The sequence below is a fragment of the Rousettus aegyptiacus genome, unplaced genomic scaffold (assembly GCF_014176215.1).
Source record: "Rousettus aegyptiacus isolate mRouAeg1 unplaced genomic scaffold, mRouAeg1.p scaffold_m13_p_14, whole genome shotgun sequence".
Classification (NCBI taxonomy): domain Eukaryota; kingdom Metazoa; phylum Chordata; class Mammalia; order Chiroptera; family Pteropodidae; genus Rousettus; species Rousettus aegyptiacus.
This window is the reverse complement of record NW_023416289.1, coordinates 28,940,242-28,966,055: the sequence shown is the minus strand read 5'-3', so window position 1 is coordinate 28,966,055 and position 25,814 is coordinate 28,940,242. Positions and strand designations below refer to the sequence as shown.

Below are 25,814 nucleotides of genomic sequence, written 5' to 3'. Positions count from 1 at the left end.
GTTCACACTGTCCGTGTCTCTGGTATGAGGAGGGGCCCCAGAGCCTGTGGGATTTGTCCAGCTGGCAGTGGCCCGCAGCAGGAAAGGGCGAGGGCTTGTCCTCTGCCCAGCCGGTCATCTGGAGTACGTGTTATTTTCCCACTCTGAACAGAAACCTCAGCCAGCTCTCGGGTTCCAGTTCAGCAGGTGAGTGTGCAGGGACCGAAGACCAGCTGGCTTCCCTTGGTCAAGGGCATGGTCAGGCAGTTCATCAAGGGACCTTCCAGTTGGTTAATTCATTGCAGGTCCAGCAAAGAACCAGAATGACCCACTTTAGGGACTAGCTATGCCCACGTGGTGCTTGATTTGGGGGAGGTGACAGGTAGACCTGGGAGGGTCTTTAGATGTTTCTTCATGGTTGGAAGCACCTGCCTTCACTTGCCTCCTCACTGCTGTGAGGTTGGGTAAGTCTGTTGTGTGTATTGGAATGGATCCTGGCTCCACCTCTGCATACTTGGACATGCTCTGTTTTCTGCTACTCAGCCGAAGAGGATGTGATTGGATGTTTTAGGCACAAGTCATTGGAGATTCTTCTGTATCGAGGTTGAATGCGTGAGACTATTGCAAGTGATCTTATTATATTTTTAGCTATGTGACACAGGCCTGGCAGTATATCCAGTTATATCTGCCCATACAACTCAGGCCTCTAGCATCTGCTGCTGAGTGTGAACAGGTTTGGAGGCCTCGTGGCGGTGGGAGTTTCCAACTTCTTCATTCCTTGGTCCAGACTGGGACCTCCCTTCTTGACTACACCCCAGGTCCCTCTGGGTATCTGGTTCACTGTGGCTGGTGCTCACAGCTATCGCTACCCTATTCCTTCCCTCCAACACCCTCCTGCACTGAAACCAGGCAGCTCAGGACCTGGAAGGTCCTCTTGGCTAACATGGAGGGTAGGGAGCACACACAATGGCCTGACAAGCTAGACACAGGTATTCCTGCTTCATGCAGAACTAGCCCAGAGGCCAAGTTGACATGCCAGGCTTTCTCTGTCACCGAGAACTTGGAATTTACTGCTGTGGCCCAGGCATTCAAGACCCCTCCCTTAGCCATCTGGTCTTCTCCCTGAAGATGTCTCAGGGCTGGTTTTGAGTTTGCAGGTTGCCCATTGTGAGGTTTTCTTGCCATTGCGAGGTCACTTTTTAGTGCTCGTGAACAGCGACGGAAAGGATCAGCAACCTGCTCAGTCCCTTTGTCATTTGGTGTACTTGGTCACAGGAATCTTGGAATTTCCTGAGTTCCTTGTGACTACGGTGTCTGAGCAGTCCAGAGTTATGACTCAGAGCTTGGAGAAAGCAGTCATGTTCTTTTGGAAGCCTTTTATTCTGTCCACTACTTTCGTGTTCTAGTTGTTAAGAGTGCTGTGGGAGTGTCCTGATGTAACCCTCACCTGGCTCGAGGAGAAAGTGCTCCAACTCATAATTTGTGGTCCATCCCAGTGTTAACATAGGCTAACCTCTCTATATTTTTGGGAGAAGATCTGGAATGTAATTTGGCTGTGCGTTCTCAGAAGCATTTAGAGAATAGAAGAAAACCACAGTGCCATTAGTTTGCCTGACACTGTGATTGGGAACAAGAGGTGCCTGCTCTGTCATCTACAGCTTGGTGGCCTGCAGGCTAGCCTTCAGGGGGTGTGGGTGACCAGGAGCTGTGCAGTAGAAACGGTGCCATTGCAGGAGACACATGCTATGCTCGAGTTCCCTCAGCACCCACACTGTGGCCCTGTGCAGACAGATGCCTGGCTCTGCTCTGCCTAGCCCTGGTGTGGACAGGTGCTTCTCAGGGAGCAGATTCAGGAAAGGGGCAGTGGACCACCCAGGACCTGTGTGGTGGCACCTGAGGCCTGAGCAGCAGACCGAGGGCCCCCAGTGTTCTGCTCCTCCCATGGCCATGACAGGTCCCATGGCCCAGGCCACACGCTTACCCAAGATCTGTGTAGAGAAGTCAGTGCCGTGTGACCCAGAACTCAGTCCCCAGCCCACTATTTGGAGCCAGGCTTCACCAGACATGCCATGTCCGTGTTTGGGGCTGTCCTGTGTGCTATAGGACATCAAATAGCATTCCTGGCCTCCTCTGTGGTGACAACCCAAAATGCCTCCAAACATGACCAATGTCTCCAGGACTTAGTCACCCAGTGGAAAACCAATGGGTCGGAACCTGTACCTCCATGCCCCAAAATGGTGCCAAGTGTTGGGGACACAGTAAACAAGTGGCATGGTCCCAGGCCTGCACAGCTCACAGCACAGAATGGCCTGTGAATAGGCTGAGGTGGCCCTCCCATGACTGTCCGAGTGCCACATCAGGGTATGGTGTGTCCCCAGTGCAGCGGGGAGGTCAAGGCTGAGACAGAAGCAGGTGCAGTTGGACTTGTGGTGCCTGGCTTGGCTTGAATGATGCTTGGTTCAGAGGCTGCAGGGTCAGGATGGTGGGCAAGGTTGTATCCCACTTGTCTCCTTCTCTATTTGGGAGGATCATCACCCCTAGAAACTGAGCAGAGACCCAGGGAAGGGGACTCCAAGATGGTACAGGCTGTGGCTCCTCCCCAGCCCTGGGGGACATCTCCCCTGGCTTCTGCCAAGGGGGTCGGGAGCTTATCAGGAGGGAGATGCTTCCCCAGCCTCCACTTGCTGAACCGGGATCTCTGGGGAGAGGGTCTGAGCATTTGTAGCTTTCCAAGCTTCCCAAAGGATTCTGATGCTGCATCATAGCGGCTTCTCTGTAGCTGTCATATGCTGCATAACAAATATCTCCTTTTCCAACCTCTGGGGCAGAGGAGTCCAGAGAAAATTCCCAAGGAATGGGATTTTAAACAGCTAGCTGTCCTTTGTACTTTAATGAGGAAGTGTTGAGCTATCTCCCGCCCCCCCCCCCATTGGTTAAGTTTTTGAGGTATAATTTATGTACAGTCAGCCTTTAGTGTGTGTACATTTTTTTTTTTTGCGTTGACCAATGCATACAGCTGTGAACAAGCACCACAATTCAGATATAGAATGTCCCAGCTCCCTCAAAATCTCTGGTGCTGCTCCTTCACAGCCAGTCCCCTATCCCCAGTCACTGGCAACCACCGATCTGTTCTCCATTCCTATAGTTTTGCCTTTTCCAGAATGTGAAATAAATAGAATCAGACAACATGTAGCTTTTTCAGTCTAACTTCTTTAATTCAGCAGTGTTCTTCAACTTTTTTTTTTTCACTATTGTCTCCCTCGGAGGAGCCTTTTTAAACATTTTTTCCTAATACTTCCCATGAAATTTTAATACCACAGATGTACTGTTTATCTGTACTGTATGCATTTGTGTGGGTCTGTGTGTGTGCGCACAGGTGTGCTTGTGTTCCCACAGACACAGATCACACGACACCTTCCAGACATAGTAAGGACTGGGACCCTTCCCCTGAGCCCCAAGGGAGCCCCTGGGGGCTTCTGAGCATGCTCAGAAGATGGCTCTGGCCACCATGTTGAAAAAGGACTGCAGGTGAGGAAGGTGGTGGGAGATGTCCCTCAAGAGGCTGCTGTGGGGATTCCAGTAAGGGCTGACATGGCCTGAACCCTGGGAAGTGCTCAGACTCTGGGTGAGGGGCCATGGGCTGCTGGACTGGGGTTGGGGGGAATGAGAGAAAAGCTGATTCTGTTCCTGCCTTGTGTGTTATGGGCCTAAACGCAGTCTCAGGGGTCCTACCTGCTAGTGGCTTGGCCCTGGGGCTTACTTCACAGAGCTGCTGTGACCACTCAGTGGACAACAGGTGCCTAGACACTGGCTCAGGGTGGCTGCTGTCCCAACTTGGGAGCCCACACAGCAAAGAAGGAATCCTCTGAGCCTTGTGGTGGACTAGCAGACCACCCTTGTTCAGTCATTGAGAATGGCTGCTGAGCACCCTGTGGACTGGGCTGGGAGGCTGGCGAGGACCTAGACCCAATTCCTGTCCTCTCCTCAGGCTCCTTCCAGGATCCAGGACAAGGATAGAGGCTGCCTGAGCCTAGTGGATGGCCCTCATCACCATGGAGCTTCTCTCTGTTCCCAACATTCCACAGTTCTATTGGAAGGCACACTTCCATAGGGCACCAAGGGCAAGTGAGACACTTCTCGGAAACATTCTCTTAGAGGACACTTGGTGATCTCAAGGAAAGCACTAGTATGTGAATTCTTGGTGCTGGCAGGGGGATGTGGAGGGGGGTACGGTGACAGAGGCATTTGTAAATGAACAAACTCTCAGAGCTTGGCTGTCTGGCTTGGGCTGTGCCCCTTTCATAGCACTCTAATGACAGTAAGGAGGAGGATGGTGGTACCGTGCCCCACAGCGAATTGCAAGAAGATGCAGTAAAGAAGGCGAGGGAGACCAAGGCGCTGAAGTTACACAGCTCATGGAAGAGAGAAATGCTAGAATGTTGCAGATGGAGAGGCAAGGAGAATAAGGGTGACCATGAAGCCTGTGATCCCAGAAGGAAAGGGTAAGCATTTGGGGCAGCAGAGTTGCACAAGATGACATCCGCCAGTGGGGACCAGGCATATAACATAGGGACCCAGTATAGGTGAGATAGTGAGCATCCTGTATGCGGGGGCCGTTAATACAGAACACATCTACACAAGTCAGCTGTGCCTGGTGGGATCTTGACCCAAAGCACTGAGCAACCCAGGCCCTTGAACTTCTGAGAGACCCTTACATCTCCTGACACGGGATTTAACAATATAGTTCTTAGATTTTATGTTAAAATTATGTTTTTAACTTAACCCACAAGGTTTAGATTTGTAGAACTCCTTTTCTATGCCTGTCATGGGTCAGTTATGCTGAACACACTGCACAACTGCACCTCGACTCCGGGACTCAGAGCCCTCGCTCTGCTCCCCCTTCTCTTAGCCGGGAGCTTTGGAAACAAAACCCTGGCAGCAATGTTTGGCAGCCATGGGCTTTTCTGGTCCCACTTCCTTCCCCTGAGATGGTGGCAATGAGCCAACCCCTGCTTGAAGTGGGAAGGGAAAGGGAAATATAGGGAAAAATATGATTCTGTCACATTCGAGTAGTGGCATTTGACATGCACGGAACGCTCACTCCATGCCTGGCTTTCTTCATCACCTTTCACGCTCCGCCTTACCTGATCTTCTCAAACTTCCTATGGAATCGATACTATGGTCATCACTAGTTTACTGACAAAGCTGAGGCTTGGAAAAGCTAGGCAACTTGCCTGATACAGTGAGGCAGGGCAAGGATTGGGATCAGGTCCTTGTTACTCTGACCACTTGGGGCAGGGTGGGCGGGGTCTCCTTTGGATGGCCAGCTCGTATGGTGGTAGGTTTGCTTTCCTGGCTCTGAACCTTGTGCAGGTGTAATCGCATAAACATTTTGGAATCTGGCTTGTTTGCTTCATCCATGTTGTGGGCTGCAATTGTGTTCTTTTGCGTTATCATATAGTGTTTATACGAATATGCCATATATTCTTTTTAAAAATCTTTTCTTCTAAGGATGGACATTTGTTTATTTCCAGTTTGGAGCTGTTGACAAAACATTGCTGAGAGTGTTTTTTGCCCATGATATAAGTTCTCATTTCTCTTAGGTGTATATTCAGGCAAGGAACTTCCTGGTCATTGTGTATTCATGTTTAGGTATTCTAAATACCGCCAAAGAGTTTGCCAACATGGTTGTATCTATTTCATTGGCAATGTATGGGGGGGTTCCAGCTGCCATACCCTCAAAAACTTGGTATTGTCAGTCCTTTTAATTTTAGCCATTCCAGGCAAGGATGGGGACAATGATGAACTGTTCTTGACATGAAAGGGCAAGATAGTATTCCAGTCTTCTGTGCTATAGCAATATTTCAGTGGGCTCAGGAGAATTGAGGCAGCATAGAAGCCAAGAACCGTTCCATGGTGGGCAGAAACAAGACAGCTGTAAATAAAATGCTAGCCTAATGACAAGATACCTGGATAATTAAGAGACCAGTGATGACATTGTTTACATGCACACATGCAGGGGTGGCTTGAGATATTTAGCAGCTAATGTGGTAGGGGCATTATCCAATCCGCATGGGTGCTAGCCGGAAGCACATGCACGTGTGTACTGGCTGGAAGCTCACCCCTGTTCACAGGTCATGATCTTAAATAGCCATCCAGACTGAGCAGAACACAGCACATTGGGGTATTAGGCAACAGGGCTACAGTTCCTTATGACGGTTTGGGCAAAGATCAATATTTAGAGTATTAAAGTAAGCATGAAAATACTGACGTGGGGAAACAACTCAGTTTCCAAGAAAAACAAATAGGACTTTGTGAAAGGAACACACAGAGGCAGAAAGCATTTCGTAATATGAGAATGTGAAGACGTACATCCTGTTTTCATTTCAGCATCTGCCCAGAGTGCACGTGTGCACATGAGCGAGGGTGGAGGAAGGGGCAGAGGGAAACAGGCTAGACCATACAGAACTGCACCGCCACCCTCGAGGTGACAGCTGTTTTCAATTCCATAGCCTTTTAAACCCCAGGCTGCTCAAGAAACACTCGTATCTCTCAAAGTCACAATTTGAGCCCCTTGGTAGGGTTGTCAGATTTAGCAAGTGAAATGCGGGGCGCACAGTTAAATCTGAATTTCAGAAAAACAACTTTAAATACAGGTATATCCCAAGTCCTGCGTGGGATATACTCATGCCGAGATGCTTCCTGGCTCCCTGAAAGCAGCCCCCGGCTGGCGTTCGCACGCCCCTACAAGGCCGCTGATGAGCGGGTCCCACCTCCTCCTCTCTTTCCAGGGTACAGACCCTCCAGCTGGGGCGTCCCACGGACCCGCAGGCCTCTCGGACGGAAATGGTGAGTGGGCTTTCCCAGTCAGGGTAGGTGGTTTTCCCAGGCGACACCCACCTAGGCTAGACCGCAGGGAAGGACAACCTGCTGCAAGGGTGAGGGACCGACCTGCACGGTTTTTACCTCTGCTCCGCCCCAGAACCATCCGCCCAGCTGACCCGCTGACCCACCAACCTCGAGGGCCCTTGCCGCAAGGAGCCAATCAGCCACCAGGCAAATGCCTAGAAGGCAGCGCCTGATTGGCTCTACGCAGACCAATCAGCGGGGCGGGGAGGTGCACGCAGAGGGGCCGTCGGGCCGGAAGGACGGGGGCCTCCGAGAGCAGGCGGGCGGGCGAAAGAGGAGGGGTCAGCCAGTGCGGGGAGAGAGGAAGGGAGGGAGTGGATGTGGGCGGCCTGCGGGAGGAGTGTGTGTGTGTGTGCATGTGCGCGTGCTAGTTCACGGGATAAGTGACTCGTGTATGAGGTAGCCTCCGCGTTTGTCGCCTCATCATGATGAGGATCACCTCTTCTATCACCACGATCGTATCTGAGCCGCGACAGGCACTTCCGGGAGCCCTCGGGTGTCCGTTGGGTCAGCGCGCACGCAAACCCTGAGAGCGTCTGGACAGGCATGTGCATCCTTGAGTCCTGCACGCTGAGCCACGGATACCACTCCTGGAGGAGCGCTAGCATCCCAGTCACCTCGGCTGGCCCCAGAGCCCCTGAGTCACCCTGTCTCAGCACTAGCTTGTATCACATAGGCAGGACAGAGACCACACCTAAGCACAAAACGTAAGCAGAAAAGGGCAATTCGGGTACACTGAAAATATCAGGGGTAGGACTTCAGGCATGGATGTATCCAGCTGCTCAAGGAGAGTGGTCAAGGACTGTTTGTCTCCATCTCAGCTTTGCTTTCCTGTGTGTTGGCTTCCTTCCTGGAGGCAAGATGACCACCAAGACCTCTAGAGGCTTACAAACTCAACAGAAAAGGAGATTCTCATTACCAATAATTTTAGCACAAAGTCTCAGAATGAGTTTCATTGGACTGACTTGGTTTATGACACCAGTTTGAGCCAGTTTCTGAGATGACGGGGGAGGTTCCAGCTCACTTGAACTGCAAGGACTGAGATGGGTGTGGGCATCCCACCACTCAGGAAACTGCAATACTGTCATTACCAGCAAGGGGCTTGGATGCTGTGCTGGGCAACATCCCACATCCTCTGTGTTCTCAAATATTAGCTGGTGAGTTGCTCACAATGACCTGAAACTATTGCTGTATAAAATAGCAGTAATAATGATTATTATGATGATGAAACACACAGACACTTGTATCATTTTTATGGTTTCCATGTTACAAAATACTTTGACACATTTCATTTATGCCCACTGGAGACTGCATATGACCAACATTCTAGCCATTTGTTGGGGGGAAAATAAAAAAGAATAATAGAGAATCTATCATCCCAGAGACAAAGCACCCAGGTTTTTATACTGGAAGGAGTTTCATTAAATGTACAGTTTTGACAATGTTTTCCTTCAGTATTCCAAGTAATTTCAGGGGTATGTGATAAAATACCATAGGTGGCGTGGTTGGCAGCTCCATGTCTTGGAAAGTTCTCCCCAAGTTGGAATGTTTCTGTCTTTCCCAAAAGGCCTAGAACAATTTTAGCCGAAGTACACCTGAAGCAAGTAGATTTGAGAATATAGGATTCCACAATAGCATCCGGGAAACCCCAGACATTAGCACATGAGCCGGAACACATGTGCTTCTGTTGTCACCCCTTTCCCCTCTCAGGCCTAGAAGGATGACCCCTTCCACCTCTGGGGATTAATGATATAAGCCAGGCCCAGGCCCTCACCATAGTACTCCTGCCTCCAATTTACACAAAGCTGGGAACTTTCTAAGCCTTCCTGTTCTTCTTTTCTAGGAAGAGCACATTTCAAACCTTTGGGAAAGAAGTGTGCCTCACAGACCTTCCAGTAAGGAAAACAAACTCTTTGCTACTTTACCCCAACCTACACACCTCTGTGGGATGGGGAGAGTGAAGAATGTGGGTCTAGAAGTATCATCTCATGAGAGGATGTCTGTGGTTCTAGGGGCCATCGCCAAGCCCCAAAAATCTCTAGGGTCACCCACTGCCAACCCCTAACTCCTAGTTCCTTACAACATTCAAGGCAGGGATTCAGGAGGCCTTGAGAGAACCAGTTGCTGCCCCCTAATGTTCCTGCTCTGGACATCAACTCCATCTGTTCTGGAAAGGATGGCTTCCCCTCTCCTTCCTGCCTTTGGGTCTGGTGAGGATTAGGTGACATGGATGTGGAAGTCTTTGCAAATGGCAAGCACTGTAGGCAGATTGACACATAACCACAAAAAGAGCAATCATCTTCCCACTAGAATTGGTTGTCTGTCCCCATTTTCTGAGGGGGTAGTGAAGACTTGCTCATGGTAATATGGTAGTAAGTGGTTATGAATCCCAGCACACCTGGTCTGCAGGCTCTGGCAGTCTCTCTCTAAATGACTTTAGATGGCCAGCCACAGTGGCCTGCCTGTTTCTGAGCTGCAGTAGTGGCCGAGGCTCAGTTCTTGCCCCTGGACACCCTGCCTCAACACTGGCTCCCTTTGAGCATTGATTTACTCTTCCAGAGAGTTCCTTGGTTCACATCACAAATGCGGCATCATACTCAATTTTGTCTTTTCTGGCTCTTGCTCAGATGTGTCCCGTCCCCAGTGCTGTTCACCAAGATCCCATCTGCTGTGAGTGCCAGGCCAGATTTGGGGGCCACCTGCCAGTGCCCAGGGCTGAGGCAGCGCTACCTTACTGGGTCCCTCTAACCCTGAGACCTCAAAAGCAGGTAGGTGATTTGAACCAGGGGTTTTTCACCTGGGTCCAGGGTGAATTTCAAGGGACCAGTCACCCCTCAGAATCATAAGTATTATATGAATGAGATATTAAAATTCATGGGAGACAGTTTGTGTGTTTTTTAAAAACCAGATTTTTTAAAAAATGTATGGAGTTAAGATTGACATATGATAAACTGCACATATGTAAAGTGTACCGTTTGCTAAGTCTTGACATATGTATACATTTGTGAAACTACTACAATTGAGATAACGTATTCGTATTCAATTCTAAAGAGTTTCTTTATGTCCTTTTCTAACTCCCATCTAATTCCCCCTGCCCTGCCATCCCCAGGCAACCACTGATCTGCTTCTGTTGCTATAGATTAGTTACATTTTCTAGAATTTTATATAAATGGAATCATATGGCATGTATTTTTTTTGTCTGCTGACCCACTGACCCAACACTCAACACAGTTAATTTTGGGATTCATCTGTGTGGTTGGTTGTGTGTATCAATAGTTCATTCGTTTTTACTGCTGAGTAATCCTTTTTTATGACTAGACCACAGCTTATCCATTCATCCACTGAAGGACATTTGGGTCACTTCCAGAAGTTTTGTCTAATACAAATAAATCTGCTATGAACATTTGTGTACAAGTCCTTGTTTGAACATACTTTCATATTTCTTGGGCAAACAATCATATTTGGAGTGGAGTTGCTGGATTGTACGGTAGGTGTGTATTAAACTTTTTAAGAAACTGTCAACTGTTTTCCCAAAGTGGTTGTGTCATTTTACATCCCCATCTGTAGTGCGTGAAGTTCTAGTTTTTCCACATCCTCACTAACACTTGGTTTGGTCAGTCTTAATTTTAGCCATTTTAATAGGCGTGTATCTCATTGTGGTTTTAATTAGTAGGTCTATTATGACAAATGATGTCGAGCATCTATTCATGTTTTTGCTGTCTGTATGTCTTATTTGATAATGTAAGTATTTGGTCAAATATTTTGCTCATTAAGAAAAATTGAGTTGTTTGTTCTTTAATTACTGAGTTTTGAGAATTCTTTATGTATATTCTGGATGCAAGTTCCTTATAGATATTCAATTTATTAATATTTTCTCTGTGACTTTGCCTCATCTTTTTATTCTCTTATTAGTAGCTTTCAAAGAGAAGAAGTTTTAAATTTTGATGGAGTCTAATTTATCAGTTTGATTTTTTTCTGGATCTTGCGTAGGTATACCCACTCCCAGCACAGTAATGGATCTTGCATTCTAAGCATTTCTAAGAAATTTTTGCCTAACCTAAGATCAGAAAGGTTTCTTGCATGTTTTCTTCTAGAAGTTTTATAGTTTACAGTTCATGTTTAGGTTTGTGGTCTATTTTCAGTTAATTTTTATATATAGCATTAGCTATGGATTGAAGTTCATTTTTTTTTTTTTTTGCATATAATTGTCCAGTTGCTGTAACATCATGTGTCGTAAAGACCATCCTTTCTCTACTGACTTGTTTTTGCACATTTGTCAAAGATCAGTTGTCCGTATGTGTATGAGTCTATCTCCGGACTCTATTTTTTCCTGCTGATCTAATTCTCCATCTTGATGTCAATACCATGCGCTCTGTCTTGATTACTATGACTTTATAGAAAATTTGGAAATCAGGTAGTGTTAGTTCTCCAATGTTGTTTTTCCTTTTTTAAAGCTGGTTATTCTAGGTTCTTTGCATGTCCATGTGAATTTTAGATTCTACAATTTCTACACAAATGTCCTGCTGGGATTTTGATGGTAATTATATGTATAGATCAATATGAAGAGAATTGTCTTAACAGTATTAAGTCTCCTGATCCATGAACATGGTAATCTATATTTAGGTCTTCTTTACTACTTCTCAACAATATTTTGCAGTTTTTAGTGTACAGGTATTGCACATATTTTGTCAGATCTGCCATAAGTATTTCATATTTTTGATGATATTTTTAAAATTCAATTTATAATTGCTCATTGCTAGTATTTAGAGATACCATTGATTTTTGTATTTTGGTCTCGTATCCCACAATATTGCTAAACTCATTTATTCTAGTAGCTTTTTTGTAGATTCCATCAGATTTTCTATATAACGATCATGTCATCTACAGACAGAGATGGTTTTATTTCTTCCTTTCCAATCTGTTTGCCTTCTATTTATTTTTCTTGCCTCAGATGCCGGCTAGAACTTCCAGTACACTGTTGAATAGAGTAGGGAGACAAGAAGACATCCTTGCCTTTTTCCTGATCTTAGAGGGATAGCATTTGGGTTTTCACCATTAACTGTGATGTTAGCTCTAAGATAAATGTCCTTTATTGGGCTGAGAAAATTCCCTTCATAGTTCTAATTTGCCGATAGCATTTATTAGAAATGAATATTAGATTTTGCTTGTGTCTATTGAGATCATTGTTTTTTTTGTTGTTTGTTTATATGATGAATTGATTTGTTTTTAAAAGTTAAACCACTCATTCCAGGGCTTAATCCCATTTAATTATGATGTGTTATCCTTTTGATATGTTTGATTAGAATTTTTGCATCTGCTAGTGCCTTCCTTTTTATATTAGGGTAATGCTGGCCTTATAGGTGGCCCTAAGCATGATGGAGTTGGAAAGTATTCCCGCATTTTCAGTTTTCTGGAAGACTGTAAACTTAGTAATATTTCTTCTTTGAATATTTGGTAGAATTTGCCAGGGAAGCTTGGAGCTTCATTTGTTGGAAAGTTTTTACCTACAAATTTTTATTTACTAGGTAACGGAGCTATTTAGGTTATCTGTTTCTTCTTGAGTGAGCTTTAGTAGTTTGTGTCTTTTGGGGAATTTGTCTGTTATGTCATTGTTGTCATATTTATCGGCAGAATGTTGTTCATAATATTCTCTCATTGCTCTTTTAATATCAGTAGAATCTGCAGCGATGCCATCTCTCCTTTTTTTATTTTTTTTAAATTCTAAAAGGGTCAGTGGCTTCAGGATAACTAGATCATACTGTTTTAGGCAGTGATCATAACCTCAATCTCTCTCATTGGTCATTGTATCATTTAAAAGTTGGGCAGGGTAGATATTATCCTCTCCTTTTGGCAAATGGGAAAACTGAGGTCCAAAGAGGGACAGGGGGTGTCTGGGGTCATACAGTCAGTCCATAGCAGATTAGGGATTAGAATGCAGGCCTCTGGTTCTGAATCCAGCACTTTCCCCACTGAGTCATGCTGTTGGGCACCAGGAAGAACGTGGCCCTAAGCACGATGGAAGGAATACAGAAGTCAGGGTGCCACCAGGCGACTGCCCAGTCTCCTAACTGCGCTCCTTGCACACATCTTCTCTAGCTCTGACTTCATTTTCTGATCTGCAGCCCCGTGAGTTTTAGAACTGTGGATCAGGTCCTGTCACTCTCTCGCAGCTCCTCATTTCCCTCACAGTATGGACCACACACCCTGACACAACCCCCAGGGTCCTTCCTGATCTGGCTCCAGCTTGGCTCCCCAGCCACCTTTCCACTTGCCCGACAGACTCCTATTTCATCCGAGAGAAGGTGGTAGGTTGCAAGTAACAGAAACTGACCGAGAGTGGCTTCAACTAGGGTCATTGGTAGAGAGAGGATTCTTCTAGGATTGGTCTTAATGGCTTAACGGCTAATGGCTTAACAGTGTCTTCAAGGACCCAGATTCTTCTCATCCTTTCACTCAGAGTGTTGGCGCTGTCGCCTCTAGTGTTTCTAGATGGTGGCCGCCAGTCTCTTATACCTAGCTGTGCATGGCACAAAGTAAGCCTTTGGTGAGGCTCTCTCTTTTTCAGGGGGGCATAGAAAGCTTACTCTCCCATCCTCTCTTTCTTATCAGAGATAAAATATTCCCAGACACCCTAGTCAACTTCTCTTTCATCTCTGACTTCTTCCCAGACCCATTCCTGGCAAATGGTGATGATCCCTTGGGACTGGGCACTTTGCCTCTAGAGCAAAACTGGGTTCTTTTAACAAGAGAGAAGAAATGATTGCTGCATGTCCAACCCATAAGGTCCACCTTGTGAAGTTAGTTCTGTTATCCACATCCTTGAGGGCTGTCACACAGGGCTCTCAAATCTCCTGCCTTCTCCACCTAGCCAGTCCACTATGGCCTGGCTCAGTGACACTTTTCTCGGAAAGCCTCCCTGTCATTGGAATGCTCTCCCAGCTCCTTCTGCTCCCTGGCATCCCAATGTTTTTTCCTTCTCATAGACAGTGCTGTATCGTGACGCCTGCTGAGGGCAGGATGGGGTCCTATTTGCTTCTAGCACAGTGCCTGCCACAGAGCATGCGCTCATCAAGCGCTTGGTGTACTGGGTAGAACTGGCCAGTGTCCTCATTCCACTAGGCAAAAGGGTGACAGGCAGGAGGTGTCCATGCCATGGTGGCAAGTGGTGCAGAGATGGGAGATGGTCCTGAGTGCTCCAGGCCTTGTTACGCCTTCTCCTTCGCATGAGCCCTCAGATCCCTCAGCTCATCTGCAGAGTCGTCTGATCCCTGCAGCACATCTCACTCAGGTCGTCTGGCTCTCTTGGCAACCATGAGAAGTCAGCAGGATCACGAGTCTTCCTGGAGTCTGCCAGGAGTGGATTTCTAGATCAAAGATTGTCCATTTTAGACTCTGATCAATGTCAAAATGCTAGCAGAGTCCTCTTTATGACTGAGAATGCTGAGGCTTTGAGGGGCTAAATGTCGTGCTCAAGGGCGGCCACTCCTGGAGGCCACCAGGCTCAGGGCAGAGCCGGGTCTTCTGGCTCCAACCTGCATGTCTTACCCTGGTGCCACATGGAGTCCCACTACAGAGTACAGACAGTAGGTAGTCAGGGCAAGGGGAACATAGAGGTGCTGGTGCTTCCTGCCCTGAGAATATCATGAAGCGGGGACTGCGCTCCCTCCCCCAGATGGTCGGAGGGAGGGATGTCGAGAGGAGTGCTCCAGGCTCTGTCCTTGAGGCAAGGTGGTCTGGAGCGTGGCTCCATCTCCCTTTGGGCCTTCTCTTCCCTTCCTCTCTGTCAGATCCAAAAGATGGTCCGGGTTTATATCCCCGAAGCCACCAAGGCGTGTCCCTGCTCACGCCACCGCTTTGGGGGTCGCCTCCCGATGCCTAGGGATCAGGCCACAATGCCCTACTGGGTGCCCCGGGTCCTGAGGTTTCACAAAAAGGTAAGAGGGAGGCTCGCAGAGGCCTGAGAGTGAGGGCGGGCTTTCAGGAGGGACCTAGATATGAGGGGGGAGGGTGGGTTCTTTTTCCACGGAGGCTTCCATTGGTGTTCTGTGGGGGAGGGGTCCTCTGAAAGCCATGGCTGAGGGCAACAGAGTGCAGAGGCTGCGTGTGGGATGCGGCCAGGTACTGTGTGCTGACGGGGGTTGGGGAGGAGTCCGCTGCTCTCTGAAGAGGGTGCCCGTCTCTGCTGCCCCCTCGCTCACCATCTCTCTCGCCACATCTCTCCCTCCTCCTCCACCTGGTCCCTTTCCTCCACCACCTCCCTTGCTCACCTCACCACCTCTTCCTTCCCACCCTCTCCTCCTTTCCCCCCTCCAGCTCTGTCAACCTGTCAGATCATCCTGTGCTTGTAGCCTTAACCCCGGCAGGCCTGGAGGGTAGCGGTGGGACGGAGGGTGCCCAGGAAGGACCACCGCTCTGGGTTTCTGTTCTCCCTCTTTGCTCTGTCTGGCACCTCCAGAGCTCTGGGTTCCAGGTCAGCCAGGTCCAGCCCTCCTCAGCCTACAGCACCTTTTCTCCCATGTATGGCCTGGGTAATAGTTATACGCTTCCTTTTTGCCCCGGGTCTCATTCCAGTTGCTGGTTTACTGTCATCAAGTAGCAAACTGTCCCCAGAATGAAAACCCAGAAGACTGTTCAAAGGAGACCAGGGTTGGCATTCTACTCTGGCCTGACTCCTTAGGAGGTTTCCAGGCAAAAGTAATGGCTCCCCCAATGGTGGATCACAGGGGCTGACACATTCGCCCACACACTTTTCTTTCAGGTGGTGAAAAGGCAGCAGAGTTTGAAAGGCGTCCAAGGTAACTCGGCATACATGTCTCACCCCATCTCTCTCTCCTGGGGAGGTGGGGTCTGATGGGGTGGGGAGACTTCTCTAATCCCGGACACCTGTAACACAGAGACGGCCACAGACTGGCACACACAGCACTTCTCGCTCTTGATCTCACCAGGCACCGCTAATCACCCACCATCTTTTCCCAATGAACCCAGGGAAGCCTCAGACTCTACCAATCTATCACAATTGGTTCTCAGGGTGAAACCAATTTAAAATCTGTTTGTTTGTTTTTTTTAAGTTCTAATCTTTAATTCATGACATAATATGTCTAAGTTGTATGTATATATATTTATGACATAGTATATATATTTACATATCCATGACATAGTACATATTCCTACATTATATACTCATGACACACCATGTGTTCATGACACCATATTTATGCATATATTCATTGCACAATATTTTTATACATTCATGTTTGTGACCTAGTATATATACATTCATATATTCATGACATGGAATGTGCATATTCATTTGTTCACAATGTAGTCTATATTCATGACAGAGTAGATTCATATATTTATACGTTTGTGACCCAGCATACACACACACACACACACACACACACACACACACACGTACACAGTTATTCATGCACATCATACTAGGCGGTGGCATCTGCACCTTGACCCTTACTTTCTTTGTCTCTAAAATGAGTGAGTGGACTTGTTCTTGAAGACACGTCCTGGTGCTGATGGCCAGCACATCTGCTTTCTCTGTGTTGCATGTGAGCGAAGGAGTGGACGTGTTTTGTGGGCTCGTATCACATCCTCCCCTTGGTGTTCTGTAGCCAGACTCTGTGTATGAGTACCCCTTAATGGACTCTGTAAACACAAGAGGGAATGGATGGATGCTGAGAGGTTGGATGACCAATGCCAGGGTTCCTGTGATAGACGAGTGATTTGCGTGGCTTTCTCAGAGACCAGGGCAGTGAAGCTGGGTGGGAGAGTGCTTGGGAAATGAATGACCACCACCCCACATGCCCACCTCTTCATGCTGCAAAAGATTCACATTTTCCTGATTATAGTAGTAACACGATTAAGAGGAATATAAATTGTCACAGCCTTTGTCAGGGGGGCAATTTGAAGGCGTCTGTCAAATTTCATAATGTGCATATTAACCCTTAATCCAGCAAGCCCACATCTGGGTAATATGTATAGACACTCCCATGTGCACACCTGTCTGCAGCAGTGATTTACTTGGCAAAACATTGGAAGCAACGTAAGTGTCTCTCAGTGGGAGAGTGAACATCGGTGGGGGTGTATTTGAAATGTGGCACTTGCCGCCTAGAGTATACAGCTGTTAGGGAAAATGAAATGGACTCCCAGACACACTGTGACATAGAAAAACAAAAACAAGTCTCTGTAGTCCATACTCTAGGACTCCATTAATGTAAATTTAAAAAGCGAGAGCCCTGTTGAGGTATGGATGGGGCCGGGTGGTGTGTGTCAGAGCCGATGACCCATGTGGGCAGGGGAGAGCGCAGGGAAAGGTCCCTCAAAGACAGACTGGGGAGGATGCAAATGAACAAAACAAAAAGCAACACATTGGCTTGAGTTTCAGGTAAAAGAGGTAAAGGTCACTTTATTAAAAAAAAAAAATATCTATGGCCATGCTACCCTGAACAAGCCCAATCCTGTCTGATCTCAGAAGCTAAGCAGGGTCAGGCCTGGTTAGTACTTGGATGGGAGACCACCTAGGAAGACCAGGTGCTGTAGGCATAAAAAAATTAAAAAAAAAAAAAACAAGTGATTGTAAACTGGCAGGGTCCTTGCCATCTGTGAGGTCAACCAAGGGTTGCCTTGCCTAAAAAATAAATAAAAATAAATAAATAAATAAAAATAATAATAAAAAAAAACCTCTGTGGCAGTAAGACAAGAAGGAGAAACTCCTCTTCCAACCATAAAATCACACATTTATAGCTTTATTTTTATTGATTGTTTTTGGCTTTGAACAATACTTTGCATCTTTAAGTAAAACTAAAAGCTCCGTTAGTTTATTGCTGAATCGTGTGCATCAGCTGATACATTGTTAAAAACCAGTATTAATTTTTACTGCAGCCATTGTTTAATAGTTCAGGCTATTTATATTAATGATGTTTCAAGCCTCAAACCCATTCAACTTATTCATAGGACAGGACTGAGAGCCCAGTCTCAGTGTACAAGGAGGATTAGCAGGTGTCTCTTCTTGAGCTTCATAGAGAGGAACTTAAATATGTGTTTTTCTGGGCCTCATATCCAGCTATTTCTGTTTTAAAGAGAAAAATCCGTAGTTTTCATCTTGATTTTCCTTGTAAAGGGGAGTTTATATGCTTTTCTTCTCTATGCTTTTGCAGTAGAATTTCTTACAAGGAAAGTATATTTATTATATTTTATATTAATAGTGCTCCTTTTTGTCATAGAGTGTACATTTTATAATAGTAGCATATTAATAGTATAATAAAAAATGAGATATATCAGGAGAGCACAAAGCAAGTCTCGAGAAACCTAGAGAGTAACAAGGAGATGGAAACAGTGGAATCCTATGGTGGTTGTGGCTGCCGTTAGCTTTTTATTATGGGAAATTTTGATTACTCAGATAAATCCCATGTTCCCATCACTCAGCTCCAATCATCAGCTCCTCGTCAACCTGGTTTCATGTGAGTTTCACTTATTCCATCTCCCCCTCCAAAAAAAAGAGCAAGGAAAAGATTAACGTGGAGCATATCCCAGCCAAATACCCTGTCCTTTCATTCATACATATTTCAGTATGCAGCTCTAAAAGATGAAGACTCAGAAAACAGCTATGAGGCCCTGTGGTCACCCTGGAAATAAGTAAACTGCTCTCTTCATCTCAATGAGTTGGCTCAGCTCCACACCCTGGGGCTGTGACAGGCCTTGCTGGGACGCTTGGTTTCCTGCCCTGAGTTCTGGAGGGTTCTCTGGTGTGCAGTGTACACACTAATGATGGACTTTGTCTTGACACCCTGCCCAGGTCTGACTCACTTTCTCCATCTAGAGACCCCCCTGGACTCACGCTCCTGGTACAACCGCTGGCGGATCTGCTGTGACGGATACCTCCTCCTCAAATGGCAGCAGCTCCAGGCCCTTCACCAGGATGGGCCACTGGCCCTGGAAAGGGGAGCGAATCCCCAGATCCCCCTCCTGCCCCTCAACCTCAGCTTCCTGACCTTCCTCCAGGCTGTCCTGAGGGTCATCGTGGTCATTCGGTGAGCAGATGTGACCCTGGGCCCATCTCGCTCCCTGGGCTGCTTCACCCAGGGCTGTTGGCCTTTAGTTGCATCAAGGATGTGGGAGACTTGGTTGTAGTTCAACAAAGGGTGAGGAATGGGTGGGGCCATGATCACTATTATGCGGTTATCACTGTCCAGTATCATACCCAATGCAGGTGTCTTATTCCAGCAAGATTAATAGAAGAACAATGCAGATACATCAGAGCTGATGGTGGGGAGTGGGGCATTTTGGGATCACCCAAATCTTTCCTTGTCCCTGTTCTCAGGTCCTAAAATCACCCTGCCCCCAAAAGGTCACTGGTTCCAGTTCGCATACATTTCTGTCATGTCTGGGTTAAAAGTAGCTTTTAGAGCCACCTCGCCTTGCCAGCCCTCTGGGGTTCGAGCACATCTTTGGGCTGGGGACCTGCTCCTGACCCCCCAATCCTTAACCAACCATCAAGGCTCTTTCTTGTAAAGCCCGTACGCAATCTGGCCCCCACCAGCCTGGCCCCCACCAGCCTGGGCCCAGCCTTACTTTTCTCACCTGGAACCCTGCTGAGTCCCTCCCGCAGGAAGCCTCCAGGGTGACCTTGGGGGTTCAAGGCAGGGCTTCCCTTTACCAGGCTGCTTTCTTTAGTCTCCTCTGAAGAGCCTGCCTCCCCTTCCTCCGCCAGGCTTCCACTCCACCACCCCCAGTTCACCCATTCTTCCTCAACCATTACTCCTATCCGGCCCAGCTCCTTTCATCACACCTCTGTGTAAATAGATGTAAATGCACAAATATACATAAATAGAAGACATACAAATACGTATTAATATGTACATGTATACAATTCTAATCTACATATATTGACTTATTTGCTTTTTAATTGTCTCCTCCATGTAAATGTAAGAGGAATATTCTAGAAAATGGCCGGTACCTGGAAACAATTGTTAGGTGTCTTTTTCCCAGTTTTCCCGTTGTTTATGGCAGGTTAGCTTTATCTTACTCTGTCACAGGCAGAAGTGAAAGTCCCTCTCCCCTGTTCTCCTAGCGTTGGCCTCCCTGCCTCATAAATGACCCTATGATGCACATTCACTAGTGAGCAACCTGGAGCGCGTCCTCTCTAGGGCATGTGCTCCCGGGGAAGGGTCCGTTAGCTTGGTGTGACCTGTGAACAGAGGAGGGCAGCACTGTGAGATTTTCCTCTTTTGCTTTTCATGAAGATTCGTCTTTCTTTTTATGCTTGCCAACTCAACGTTAGATTTAGTTGGCTTCCCCATACTCACCCAAAGATAGGAACTTGACTATTAGGCAGGTGGGCAGAGTAGGCCGAAAGGAAAATTGCTGACGCTTTTATAGGAAGTGTTTGCTTCTGAGTCAGGCCCTTAGTACAGAGGTGCAGGCACCAACTAGCTGTTTAGGAGAGAGATCTTGCCTGGCGGGGGTGCATGTGGGATGCTCTGTGAGATACCCCAAACTACACGACTGGCTTATCCGAGAAGCTGCCAGCTGCCCATCCGTTGGCCTGGAAGAGACTTGTTAGAATCTCAGAGGCCTCAGGAGAGCAGGTGAGCTCAGAAGCTGTCCAACGGGGAGCCCTGAAGAGCAGGGATTAACTCAGGCTCTTGCCTTCTCCATTGGACCTGCCCATGCCTTCGTTTTGTTTGATGCCTTTCAGAGTTCTGCATAGCTGGGATGCTCCTCCTTATTGTAGGGGGAGAGAGCAGGCTCTGAGGGGTTCAGCGATGGCCCAAGGTCCTGTAGCTGGACAGTGAGCCAGCTGAGACCACGCCCTGGTGTCACCTCACTTGACCTTTCTCCTGCCTGGGCTCCTCGGGACTGAGTGCACTGGGGACCTGGATGACATCCCCCTCTGCTGCAGGAGTACCCCTCACTCTCTTCCCCATGGAGGCTCTCTGACAGGCCCTGCAAGGGCAGCATGGGCTTAGCTTGGGGGACAGTTTCTAGTGACTGCTTTTCCCTTTGCTTTCCAGCCAGTTTTTTTGGGTTTGAAGTTGGAATCTTCAGCTGCTGTCAAGAACATGCTCAAAAATGCCAGTCCTAATCAAGGTCTTTAACAAACGTCATCAAGTCAGGAGGAGTCTGTGATAGCAACTATTTTCTCAGCTCACATAATGCACACCCAAGTTTCAATCTAAATTATATATCATCAAGTGATTCTTGGTTGTAGTGGGGTTGCTGTGAATGGGGGTGAGATTCTGTTATGAATGTGGTCAATAAATGTTATTTGTGAAACTCTAAAGTGGCCACTTTTTATTGATGATGATTTTCCTTTGTGAGGGAGTGACTTCTGCCTCTGCTTCTGTGTCCCTGTGGAATGGAGGCCATCTCCAAATTTCTCTTCCCTCTGCCAAAGATAGCAGACCCCCTGGACAAGGGTCCTGAAGTGGTTTTAGCATCTGTTTCATGTAGGAATTATTTTAAGTAGCATTTAGATTGAGATACCATTCACATGCCATAAAATTCACCTTTTTAAAGTACACGATTCAGTGGTTTTTAATACATTTACAAGATTGTGCAATCATCACCACAATCTAATTCTAGACCTTTTTTTTTTAAATCATCTGCTAAAGAAACCTATACCTACTAGGCACTCACAGCTTCTTCTTGCCTTCCATCAACCGCTGGAAACCACTAATCTACTTTCTGACTTTTCCTATTCTAGACACTTCATGTAAATGTAACGATATAATATATGGGTCTTTTATGTCTGGCTCCTTTTACTTAGCTTAATGTTTACAAGGTCCACCTACACTGTAGCAGGTATTAGTGCTTCATTTTTTATGGCTGGATAATATTCCATTATGTGAACAGACAACATCTTGGGTACCCATTCATCAGCTGGAGAACCTTTGGGTTGCTGCAGTTTTTTTGGCTGTTGTGGCTCGTGCTTCTAGGAACATTTGTGTACCAGTTTTTATGTGAACATGTTTTCATTTCTCTTGGGTATGGATCTAGGGATGCTGGGTCATGCGGTAACTGTTTTAATGTTTTGAAGAGCTGTCTCAGTTTTCCACAGTGAAAAAATATACCATTTTATATTTTATGTTCCTGTCAAGGCATGAGGGTTGGATGCTGGTGCATCCTCATTAACACTTGTTATTATTTGTTGTTTCGATTCTAGCCATCCTCGTGGGTGTAAAGCGGCATCTCCTGGTGGTTGTGATTTGCATTTCCCTAATGACTAATGATGTTGAACATCTTTTCATGTGCTTCTTGGCTATTTATATATCTTCTTTGGAGAAATCTCTATTCAAACCCATTGTATACATTTTAATTGTATTATCTCTTTTTTTTTAATTGTTGAGTTTGTGTTTTATATATATTCTGGATACTAGATTTTTATCAGAAGTTTCATTTAAAAATGTTTTCTCCTATTCTGTGAGTTGCCTTTTCACTTTATTCTTTTAAATATATTTAAAATTTTTTTTTTTCAATTACAGTTGACATTCAATATATTAGTTTCAGGTATACAGCATAGTGGTTAGGCATTTATATAATTTATGAAGTGATCTCCCCGATAAATCTAGTACCCACCTGGCACTGTACATAGTTATTACAATATTATTGACTATATTCTCTAAGCTGTATTTTATATCTCAACCTTTTTATTTTCTTGATGTTCTTTGAAGTCTAAAAATTTTTAATTTCCATGAAGTCTCATTTTCTATTTTTTCTCAGGTTGCTTGTGCTTTAGGACATATGGGCATTTCTAAGAAACCATTGCCTAATCCAAATTTACAAAGATTTACCTATGTTTTCTCTTAAGAGATTTATAGTTTAACTCTTGCATTTAGGGTTTTGATATGAGTTAATTTTCTGTTAACTTTGATCTATTTTGAGTTAATTTTGTAATGTTTGTATATGGTGTGAGGTAGGAGTCTAGGTTCAGTCTTTCCATGTGGCTGTCTAGTTGTCCCACATAACATTCTTCAAATGATAAAATTATAGAAATGGAGCACATCCGTGGTAGCCAGGGGTTCAGGAGAGGGTGAGGTGGGAGGGCGGTGGGCGTGACATTTTCTTGTGATGGAAATATCCTGTGTCTTGAATTTATCAGGGTCTGGTTGTGCTATCGCACGTGGTTTTGCAAGCTATTGCCGATTGGGGCAACTGGATAAAGATCAACGTGGGATTTCTCTTGTTTCTTATAAGTGCAATGATCTTCAAATTAATTAGAAAAGCAGTAAGTTTATTTTGGGATGTTTTGAGAATATAGGCAAGTACAAAGAAGAAAATAGAAACCACTCAAATACCCCATCCTTAGCTAACCTCTGTCACCGCCCTGGCAGGAAGGAATGGACAGATTCCCACAGGAACCAGACTCTGGGAGGTGTGAACTGGGGGCGTCCACCTCAGAGACGAGATGAAGAAAGAGGTGGGAGTCTAGTCTGAAGAGGGCTGGGTGCCTCAGACGTGTAGGAAGAAGAGGGCTGTGGTCACTGGGTCAGTGGCTGGCCTTAAACTGCGTTTCAGGCACAGCCTTCCTTTCGAGTTGGTTGTCGTGGAGGGCCTCCAGGTTTCCCTTGGGGAGGCATAGCTGTGTTCTCCTGGGGTACATCTTCAGTGGCCCAAGGGGTACATTAAGCGTAATTTGCTCAAGCATGAAATAATGGTGCCTACTGTGTGCCAGGCATTGAGGAGAGAACGTAAGAAGATCGGCCTAACCCCCAAGTTGTCCTCAGGCGGATGGATTATTGTAACACAGGGAGACAATTGGCATAATGAGTGAGGTATATGTGAGCTTGGGGGTGGGGGTGCAGGGGACACTGTACACATCACATCCTGTCTACATTTCCACTTTGCTCCAAGGACCAGCAATTCCTGACAAGGGTGATCTCTGGCTGCGGGAGCCTGTGGAGGGACAGGCTGGGTGTGTGGGGGAGTGACATCCTTGGGAGCAGCTCTCAGTCAATGGTTGGTGAGAGACGCAGATAAACACTCATCCTCTTAGTCCACTCAGCTGTGTTCTCTTCTGTCTCCTGGACGTCCCAGCAGGACTGAGTCCCAGTTGCCCACAGCGGGTACCTTCTTGGTAATGTTCTTTGTCCTGGCTCTTCGGGTTCCCCATGTGGCTTTCTCACTTCCTCATGGGGCTCTCTGAATTACCTCCCAATAAAACACTTTCACTCAGTCCTTGCCCTAGGCTCTGTTTCAGAGGAACCTAAGATAAGACGAGGCATGCTGCCTGTGTCTTGAGGGTCAGAGAAGATCCCTGGGGGCAGGACCACCTGAGCTGAAACTTAATAACTCTGATTGTCTTGGCCCTAAAGGGTGAGGTCAGTGTCTGGGGCAGAGCAAGTAGCGGTCTGGTGTATGCAACTTACAGAGAAAGCTCGTGCTTGGGAGGGGACAGGGATAGAAGATGGAGCAGGGACCGGATGGTGGGAGGCCTTGGGAGGTTTTTAAAAGATCACGTGTGCTTCCGACTTGCATTTGGGAAAATCCAGCCACTATGGCTGAAGCAAGTTGAATGGAATTGGCGAGAATGACTCCTGGAGACCCACTTGGAGGCCGCAGTGGAAAACCCGGCAGGGGACAGCGATGTGACGGTGCCTGGACCGGGGCGGCGGCGGCCCTTGGGTTTCTTCCAGGTATGGAGCAGTATTTGGCCCTATCATTCAAAGATCTTCCCAGACATGCTCCAGGGGTGTGGCATAGCCACTGTTATTAGTGCAGTGACGGCTTAGCTGCTGTGGCCCAAGCCAGATGCGCTGTGGCACCAGACCTGAGCCCAGGCACTCCCTGCCTCGCGTGTTTTCTTGAAGCTGCCATGAGGAGCCACGAGAGGGCACTGTCTGAAAGTCTCTGCTCTGGGCCCCTCAGAGGAGCCAGAGAGGGTCAGGTCTGCGGGCCGCCCAGTGGACCAGCTGGGCCCTGGTGTTGCCCACTTCCTCCTGCTGCTGCCGATCGCTTTCCCCAGGTGAGGCCTCAAAGTCTGCGATCTTCCAGGCAGCATGTGTTCCTAGCAGTTTCAGGGGTGCTGAGAAACCGCAGACTCAGGTCGGGGAGCACAAAGACACAGCTCCCCACTCCCTGCTCTTTTCTCCCCTTTCCGTCCTCCTCTCCCATACCATCTGCTGAGCAATTACCATGTAGAACAGCTCGTCCAAAAGAACTTTTTGTGATGGAATGTTCTAGATCTTCACTATTCAGTACAGGAACCACAAGCCACATATGACTGACTATTGAACACTTGAAATGTGGCCACTAAGGACCTGAATTTTAACATTTATTCCGTTCAGTTTAACTTTAAATAGCCACGCATGCCCAGTGGCTGGCACATTGGGCAGCACAGATGTAGCTCTGTGGCTGCTTCTCTTGGTCTGTCCTTCCCACTGGCTGACAGCGCCATGGGGCCCAACCAAGGTTTCATGGCCTTCTAGAATGTTCTCTGACCCTGGTCACAGAGTTCGCTTTAGAAATGCTGATCAGCTTCTTGCCTTCTGCTGTGAGAGTGAGGGCAGCAGGCTCCCCGGTTGGCCCGTCTTCACCTCGAGCACTCAGCAGGTCCCAGGCACACTGGCGTTTACAGTGGCCTGCTAGGTGGGGCGATCCCTCACCCCTCTACAGTGCGGGGACCCAGGTCTCGAGAGGGAGGCAACCTGCTGCCCTTCCCATGCCGTGAGAGCCAGGTCAGCCCCAGGGCCCTCTGACTGGGGTGGGGCGGGGCACTTCATCTGGGCCTCACCTCACCTCGGGGAAGCAACGTCTCTGGTTGTCTGAGAACAAGCCTATCTGTGGCCTGCCCAGGGACCAAGGTCGGCACAGCGATGGAGAAAAACATCCTTAGCAAAAATTGTTCTGGAGAATGTGGCCTAGTTGCCGCCATGGGCGAAACACCTCAACATTCGTGGACAGGGACACCTCTC

The 25,814-nt window shown here is 47.1% G+C and overlaps 1 protein-coding gene and 1 pseudogene across 4 annotated transcripts; both read left to right on the top strand.

Annotated features, from left to right (window-relative positions):
- Positions 1-30: 30 nt before the first annotated feature.
- On the top strand, positions 31-22,195 carry CUNH16orf95 (chromosome unknown C16orf95 homolog). Of its 4 annotated transcripts, none has more exons than XM_016129467.2 (8): positions 31-4,481; positions 6,771-6,828; positions 8,732-8,783; positions 9,516-9,656; positions 14,676-14,822; positions 15,647-15,683; positions 18,698-18,932; positions 20,916-22,195. In XM_016129467.2, exons 1-8 carry the CDS (start codon positions 4,454-4,456, stop codon positions 20,932-20,934), a joined length of 717 nt encoding a protein of 238 aa, XP_015984953.2. In that variant the 5' UTR covers positions 31-4,453; the 3' UTR covers positions 20,935-22,195. The 4 variants fall into 4 exon arrangements, with proteins under 4 accessions (XP_015984953.2, XP_015984954.2, XP_015984952.2 ...); XM_016129466.2 differs by lacking the exon at positions 31-4,481 and adding an exon at positions 5,294-6,635; XM_016129468.2 differs by lacking the exon at positions 8,732-8,783.
- On the top strand, positions 17,327-17,445 carry LOC118611641 (annotated as a pseudogene).
- Positions 22,196-25,814: the final 3,619 nt, after the last annotated feature.